Genomic DNA, 8,613 nt, shown 5'->3' on the forward strand with positions numbered 1-8,613 from the left:
CCAAAGCAATGGGAACCACAGACCAAAACCACTTACAGATAGGAGACAAAAATGTTTGCAGACACTTGGCCTTGTCGAATTTCTGACTCTGACATTTCTGGTTTAGGCACCCATTGCTTTCACCCTGTGCACCCCAGACACTACAGCAGACTCCTTGCCATTACATGGGAGACCTAAAAAGCCTTTCCAAGAAAAGAGAGTAAAATGAGTCAGCTTTGGCTAAGCCAAGAGCTGGTTCCAACTGATGCTGGCTTTAGCTGTACAAGCCCACTGTTGGGCGGAAAGGTTTGCAGGCTTCTGCAGCATGCACAAATTATCTGATTACTACTCCTGGATATTATTGGTGTGACAGAATTTTCAATTTTCGCCGTCAATTTTCTATTAAAACAAAGTGAACCAAAAAGAAAAAGGATCAGAACAGCTTGAACATGGCATATCTAAACTCTTGCCACTTACAAAAATGACATTTTATAGGCTGGAAGGAGAGGAGGAAGAGAAAAAGAGAAAAGAAGTAATACACGGCCCTCACGCCTTTTTTTTTTAATTAAGTGAGCCAATATACAGGAAAGAGAGATACAGCATAGTTGTACTGAAGCTTAAAAATACTTTTATACATTTTTTATAATACCAAACACACAGGTGACAAAGAGCAGCAGTTTTATGCTTTGTGCTTTGACATCCTCAAGAAGTGTAGAGACCTAAAAGAAAAAAAGCAAATTTAGACTGTGAGATTGGGTGTAGGCTTTCTGAAGAGGAAGGAAGATGTTCACTATATCCTAGCCCTTCAGGGGACATACCTATCAAGACACTGGGAAAGCATCTGGGAACAGCATGTACACTCCTGAAGGGATGTGCAAGACCTCAAGGATGAGGGGATGCAGCTATCCCACAACTACCAATGAACGGGAATTCACTGAGAATTAATGTAGAGAAGTGCATTAGCTGTATGAGAGGATGAGTAATGCATAGGGAGAGCACAGCTGTCTAGGCCCATTTCAGGAGGGTGACAGAAAGAAGTCTACAGGAGCAGAGCTCTCTGTGTGATGGGACACTGCCTGGGGACTGCAGACTGCAGCACTGGCACTTTATACTCCACGTTTTTATCAGCATGGAGTGTGGGATGGTGGGATCAAAGCATGTCATCAGATTCAAATCCACTAAGATGGCTTTGCAGGAGGCAGGAAAACAGTTTTGAAACTGCCTTCTCACATAATTCTCTTTTTTTCATGGCTTTATTTCCTTGTTTGTTGGGTTTTGTTAGTTGGTTAGTAACTTACTTGAAATAATCCTGAGTGTAAGCATTTCCTGCTCCTACAGGAGTTAAAATGAACTGAAGCATTATTTGCAGAGAACACACCATGCTGAGTTTGCTGCCCTTTGAGGTAGGGACTTTGCACCCTTCTCATCCATCTCAAACAGAGCTATAATTTATTTCTTTACAATTGTTTGCAGTGGTTACAAAATTTGGGCTATTTGCTTTATTGTACAATACCACAAGACAGTTTTGTTCATGACAGTCTATATTTACACACCTTGTGTTTGCTCAGCACTGTAAAGCAACAACAGGAAAACAAGCATCTACAGGATGTATGACACTCTCCAGGTGACAAAAGTCAATCAGCTTTTGGCCTGCTGCCATAACAGAACTGGTTATGGCCAGAAAGAGCCACCCCAATGTGAGACTTGTCATCATAGCATGGTGATTAATGATCCACTTCCATGTGTGGTGCACAGTGAAGACCACAGGAGATGTCAGTGGAAAAACAGAAGAGTGCACAGAAGTTTTAATGTTGGAAAGCATAACAAACTGGATGGACTTTTTTAGTTACTTTGTCTTGTTCCTTTTTGAGTCATAATGCAAAAGCATTATCTAGGCAAATAAATAAGCTCCAAAAATGCATATAATAAAGCATCATAGTCAAAAGAATGATGATGGGAAATCTCTCTCTTTCTCTGTTAAATGGAAATGCCAATACATGACTAATAATGCAACCTGATTCAATGTTATTAAAATAGAGAATATGCTTAGTTTTGTTGTCTTCTACATTATATGATGCAGTAAAAAGTTTTAATAATGTGTGCATATAATCCTCTACCCAAACCCTTTCAATAAACAAAAACCTTTCCTATAAAACCTTTCTGCAATGAAATAGCCATCGTTTGGGAAGTTAAAAAAAAATCTAACTAAAACTTTTTTAAATCATCAAAAATCCTCATAACTTGTCAATTCTATTTAATAAACTGTTGTTGCCCTCTAGTGTTCAAACACAGCTTGAATAGGCCCCTCCAGAAAGATCCAGACTGGTCAGCTGTTAGTTCTTAATCCAACATGACATATGAAAGGGAAAAATAATAGTTAAAAAATATTTCAATACACCTGCCTGATACCTTGTTTTCTTACAGGAGCATAAAAGATCTTTCATGTAACAACTTCTAAAGTTGTTTGTTTTATTCAAATGTTGTGAAAGGCCACTGAGGTCAGCACCCTCACCAAATGAGGCATGGTGCCTGAGCACCTCTCAGCTTTACCTCTGCCATTCCCTGTGCTGGGTGTGCACTGCTGACTGGGCTGGAGGGCAGCTCCTAATGACATGGAACACACTGAGTAACCAGAGAGTGCTTTGGGTTGGAAGGGATCTTAAGGATCAGCTCATTCCAACCCTTGGCTATGGGCAGGGACACCTTCCACTATCCCAGGCTGCTCCAAGCCCTGTCAACCCCAGCCCTGGGCACTTCCAGGGATGGGGCAGCCACAGCTTCTCTGGGCACCCTGTGCCAGGGCCTCAGCACCCTCACAGGAAACAATTTCTTCTCAGCATCTAATCTAAACCTTCTCTCTTTAATTTAAAGCTATTCCCCCTTGTCCTATCACTGCATGTCCTTGAAAAATGCCCCTCTGCAGATGAATATATTACTTGTGCTCTGAACAACCCTGAGATACATCTGCAGGTTTCTCTTGAATATTTTGCTACTGTACTGTAACCATATCGATTAATACCAACCACCTTTCCCTCCAACAAATTATTTATTGCAGCAGAAATGCACAGTGAGCATTCAGGGGTTGTTCTCAGCACCTCTCCTGCTGTGATGACTCCAGCAACATAGAAAGCTTCTCATGAAGTTTGCAGTTCTTATGAGAGAAAATTATGGTGAACCTCAGATCTGCATCTGCACTTTTACAGCTAGGACTAGCACTTATCATTCTGTGAACTCATTTCCCAAAAATGGAAAATTTCCTCCCTGTTATGTTCCTTGACCAGAAACCTCTGAAAATAGCTATTAAAATAAAAAAGAAAAAAAAATTAAGTTTAACAAAGCACAGTCAAAAAACAAGCTGATAAATTTTAGGTACATTTCTAAATTTGAGGTACATTTCTTCTGTAATTTTGTTCACTTTTAAGAGGTTATCCAGATTACTTTTCTTTTAACCATTGTCATACTTAAACAATGTAGCATACCAGCTGCTTTTATATATATATAAAGCAATTTGCAGCCTCCATATAGTAAGAATTCAAGTTCTTGACACAAGGAACACTGACTTTTCTTTGATCTCTGAATAATGGAATTTTCAGAGAATTTTCTGCATTTAGTTATTTAGAGCTTTCAGAAAACTTGCCTTGAGGCCATTTTTTGGATCACACCTGCTTCCCACCACACTAACATCGACAGATCTAAAGATCTCTTGGATGTGAGTCAAATTTCATATTTTGTAATAGAATTGTTTCCTTGCATTCATGAGGCACCTTTCCTTCTCTGCTGTGACATTTGTTGTCGATCATGCCACCTGACACGAACACTTTGAAATCCAGCCTTTCATTCTAAAACCAGGTTTAGACTGACTGCACATGAAAGGAAATTTAAATAATGTGAACTGGAAGTTGTGTGGTAGTAGATGCTCCCACTTACTCTCCCTGTTGAAGAGTCAGGAAAACATAAAATCATAGAGTTGTTTAGGCTGGAAAAAAACTCGAATATCAAGATAACTGTTACTAAACAGCCATGCTAATTACCAGTCACATGAAGGGGATGCTAGAAATGAAGAGGGTGTGCTTTGAGAGCACTCACATTTGCAGTATGTGGTTTTAAGGATACCTGTGATGTGTGCAGAAGAAGAACTTTAAAGATATGTATATAACAATAAACTATATTTAGATAAAGAAAATTAAATTATGCCATATGTAATATAATTTTTTCCTGTTTGTACCTAAAACCATCTGGATGCAAAGCTCTATTACTAAGTATTCCTTTAAAGCTACAAATAGGGTAAATAGGATTGCACCAGCATTTGGTGCAAATAGCATTGAAAACACCCATGTGCTGCACAGGTACTCAATTTATTAGGTGTACTTCAATTTCACTAATCTTGTCACAGTACAGATTAAGCTCATGAAATGCCTTTTCTCCTTAAATATAAGACCTTCTTAGCTTAACTTGGATTTAGATGTTTACTCTCAGGATTTAGGAATAAATCAAAAATGACAGACATTATAGTTCAGCACAGACAGAGCATTCCTTCTCACCACCAAACCCATCTCCTGTCTCCTGTTTTGCCATTAGAGCCCAAAAAAGGAATCCATCCTCTTCTGAGATTTCAATATCTACTGTTCCATTTCAGAGCTCTCCTCTCAAAAGTGAGAGATGCTCCCCAAAATTTTACTCCCTCTCCCAGTCAGACATCAGCATAAATCCCATTGATCAAATAATCCAGCCTGGTGTAATGCCTCTTCTGAAGAGATTCGTGGATTTTCTTCCCTGTCAGCACAATAACTAGCAACAAGAACATCACCCCAAAAAACAAAGCTGCTACAAGGCTGCTTTTTTCCCCCAGCTGAAAGACATCTTTCCCTTTCAGAACGCCTTCTGACAGGGAGCTTTCTGAGTCAGATGGGTCATAACCCTGAAGGTCATTTTGGGAAGATGCAGGGGAATCGCTGGACAGAATGAAACCTGGAAAAGAGAGCAGGGTCACATGGCTGGTATCATTGGAGGAGACAGCTGTTGGCTCAGGAGCCATGGCTGGAGTCCTTAGCCTTGACAGAGCAGTAGCAGATCCAGAATTCGTGGTCACCTGCACGGTTGTAGAAGGAGAAGCAGAATTTGTGGGCTTGGAAAGAGGAACATGAGTAACAGCGATGCTGGTGGCAGGGACAGCAGGTTTAGCTGCAGTGGCTGCAGCAGGTGGAGAGGCACCTGTGGTTGGTTTGTCAGCACCAGGATGCAGAGAGGTTGCAAGAGACTCCAGCTGGGCAGTGCCTGTTGGCAGAGCAGCAAGAGAAGCAGTGCTGGTTTCAGGGACACCTGCCTGAGCAGTGATGAGGAAGGAAGCACTGGGGTTTCCAACTGGAGCAGCAGAAGGAGTCCTTGGTGGCACATTAATTCCCTGCTGCCTTGAGATGGGGTCTAAGCTCTCAGATTCATTTGCTCTTTGAGATTCAGGAGAAACTGTATGAAGTTCCATGTTGGCCAAATGCTTGCCTATATGGTTCAGGAGTTCAGATGCCTCATGAAGGACAGACTGCTCCAAACTGGCAGTGTGATTCTGATGGATATCCTGACTGTGAGAAATAAAGGTTCCAGCATCCGAAGGCAAAGAATACTCATTTGAAGAAAAGTTCACAGTTTTGATGGATTTATCCTCTGGAAACAGAAATACTCATATTTAATGATGACATCTATTTTTGACTAATGTAGGCATACTCTATTTGTATTTCTTAGAAATATTTATGTAAGGGAGCTCTAAGAGAGAATGACTAATAAAAATTCCTTTCTTTAAAACATGCACAGTGACATTTAAATTCTATGTCATAAAAGCTGTCAGCCTCAAGCCTACTCACATAACAGTGTTCTGTGCAGAAATACCATACAAATAATAATCCTAAAAGCTACATGATTTTACTGTATTTTTTCAACAGTATTTACCTGATTTACAGGTATTATAAAAAGTATTTGGCTGAGCATGAGCTGTTGGAAAGACAGGCTAATTGTCAATTCATATTATATATAATTTTATAATTTTATTTATAAAATTATAGAAATATATCTAATATTTTCATTATAACCATTCAGCTGCTGCACAGAATATTTAAAAGAGAACATGCTCTCAAGTAGTTCTGACTCTCACTCATGTCTTTTTAATATTGAAACAAAAAGGTTTTTTAAATGCACTGGAATTGAAAAAAATAAAGTATCTTTTCCCCTTTCAGATTGGTTTTCAGTGTAACCACATACAGATTCTCATATGAAAGAACAAAGTTTGAAACATTTGTTGCTACCGACACTGCTCAGGTGCTACCTTTGAAAACTTACCAGGAACATTAAACAAGCTAGCATAATCTTTCCACAATTAAATGCTCGCAGAAGATCAAGTCTCCAAAAAGAAAAAGATGTGTTAAATGCAATCACATTGTTCACTCAGCATTGCATTACAAAGAAGTGTTAAATGCAATCACTTTGTTCACTCAGCATTGCATTACATGCCGAACAAAAGCACAAGCATGATTTCCTTTCTTGCTTCTTTGTTTGAAACCCCGATGTTCTTTTAGGGGATACAGAGCTGGAGGGAAGTGTAATTTTAGTAATAGCTTTACAGAAATGCAGTTCATTTGTAGCACATTGCTTTTGCATGATTCCTGTGAGACTGCCCTTGCACAAAAATACTTGGTAACATTACATGAGTAATCTTTCTGTATATCATACTGTTGCTCCTTGCATAGTTCCTCTTGGAAAAGTTCTCTTTTCCAGCAAAAGTTTGGTCTCTCAAGCAGCCCTACAGAAACCACCTTGGCAGGACAGTCTGATTATCAGTTTCTTATCTGAGCTGTTCAAGCAGGTCTGGTGCAAGTCAATGTCAATCAACAAGTAGGCCTTGCTGTTAAAAAAAAACCAGCACAGATCAGAGAGCAAGAAATTCCTGCGTGTGCAGCCCACATGCCATAAAGCTCTGAGTTTAGAAAGTTTGCTTCTGCACTTCAGGCTCCCTAACTGAATGCAGAAAATAATGATTATTTATTATTATTGCCAATTATTCATCAGTGTAGCATGGGTCCTTTAAATACGCAGCTGGCCACAAGGGCATGGTATTTCCATTGGTTTTCATGATACTTTTCAGTATTATGTACAGGAAATTTTCCTTCCTGACTATATCTAGATGGAAGCAGCTTCTTTTTGTTTTCAGCAAGGACAAATTATGAGGATTTCTGAATCTAATGTGAAGGAATATTGTAAGGTTGGGACATTATTCCAAGCTGGAAGCTGGGCCCACAAAGGAGCTCACCACACACCTACCCATCCATCCTCCACAACAAAAAAGAGCAATATTTTTAAATCATAATGCTTGGCTTAGAACACTTTACTAAAAATATGACCCCCCAAACAGTTCCTGGTCTCTACTGAAAGTTCACAGGTGCAAAAGTCATTTTGCAATGTGGTGTGGGGGCTGATGGCTCTCACTATTATTTACCTGTAGTTATCTTGTAGCTCACAAGTCCTGTTGCAGGTTTCATTGGACAAGCCTCAGTGCTAGGACAGTAAAACAAGTAGCAGTTTGGATGTGTACTTGTTCTTGCAGCATAAAAAATAATCAAATTACACTTCTTGTCTCCTGCAAAACAAAGTAAATACCTGTTTCAGCAGTAAGAACTTTTATAGCAGTATGGTAATGAGATCTAGCTTGTTAACTTTTGCTCATGTGAGTAAAACTACTAACACATAACATTCCTACAGGAAAAAACCGCCAAGGACTGCAGAAGAATGGCCCAGGGCCAAAATATGAAAGGTCACACCTTCCTTTTCCTGTACAAATAACGTTGGGGAAATCATGAGTCTAATCTCTCATCCTCCCCTCACGCATACCGCACTGGCACCACTTTATACAACAATTGCTCGCTTAAAAATCCTGATAAATCTGAAAACCTCCTTGATATACTCATGGGGAAGAAAATTATTTAGACATTTTTCCTTATTACATCCCAGGAATCGATTGGCTAGTTGCTGCTTCGGGGGGTCACCCTCACCACTGCCATTTCTACTTGCTGCTCTACCTCCTGCTACTCTAAGAGCTTGATTCAAACCAGCTGTCTCAGAGGAGAATGAGCATTCTCATTTTTGGCTAAAATTAAATACAGTGCAAAATGTCAGGTAGTTTTAGTGCATTTACTAAACACAGCTTACACACCTTCGGGGTTCAGGATTTGGGAGGTTTTGACGCTGTTTGTGTGATGCAACTATTTTCCTGAACACTATAGGGTCTTGCCTTAAGATCTAACATCTACTGGCAAAAGAAGGTAGCAGCCGCCCGCTGGAACTAAGCGCAGCCTGAATGAGAAGGTAAATTCCGTGCTGAATAGGGAGAACACCGCCCCGCGAGCCCAAACTCCAGAATTATCCAGCCAAGCGGTGGCGGAGAAGGAGGCCGAGGTTACCTGCGAGCCGGTGCCCCGAGCAGCAGGCGCGGACACACGCACCCGCGCTGGGGACGCGCAGCGGCTCCGCGCCCCGGACGCCGCGGGGCAGGGACAGGTCTATATCGATGATGGAATTCTCCATCTTCTCCGCCGAGCACTCCTGGCTCAGCGCCGGCCCGGCCATCAGGCAGGCGATCAGCAGCAGGGGGAC

At 40.7% G+C, this 8,613-nt stretch overlaps 1 protein-coding gene across 1 annotated transcript in view; it reads right to left on the reverse strand.

The window, feature by feature from the left end:
* Window positions 1-556: 556 nt before the first annotated feature.
* Window positions 557-8,613, reverse strand: part of MANSC1 (MANSC domain containing 1) — an 8,445-nt gene continuing 388 nt past the window's right edge. The window contains exons 2-4 of the mRNA XM_031057014.1: window positions 8,421-8,609; window positions 7,460-7,600; window positions 557-5,637 (exon numbers count right to left, since the gene is read on the reverse strand). Of these exons, the coding sequence (XP_030912874.1) occupies window positions 4,670-5,637; window positions 7,460-7,600; window positions 8,421-8,609 (1,298 nt within the window). The 3' untranslated portion in view covers window positions 557-4,669. The remainder of the gene's footprint in view (window positions 5,638-7,459; window positions 7,601-8,420; window positions 8,610-8,613) is intronic.

The sequence above is a fragment of the Geospiza fortis genome, unplaced genomic scaffold (assembly GCF_000277835.1).
Source record: "Geospiza fortis unplaced genomic scaffold, GeoFor_1.0 scaffold10, whole genome shotgun sequence".
Lineage (NCBI taxonomy): Eukaryota > Metazoa > Chordata > Aves > Passeriformes > Thraupidae > Geospiza > Geospiza fortis.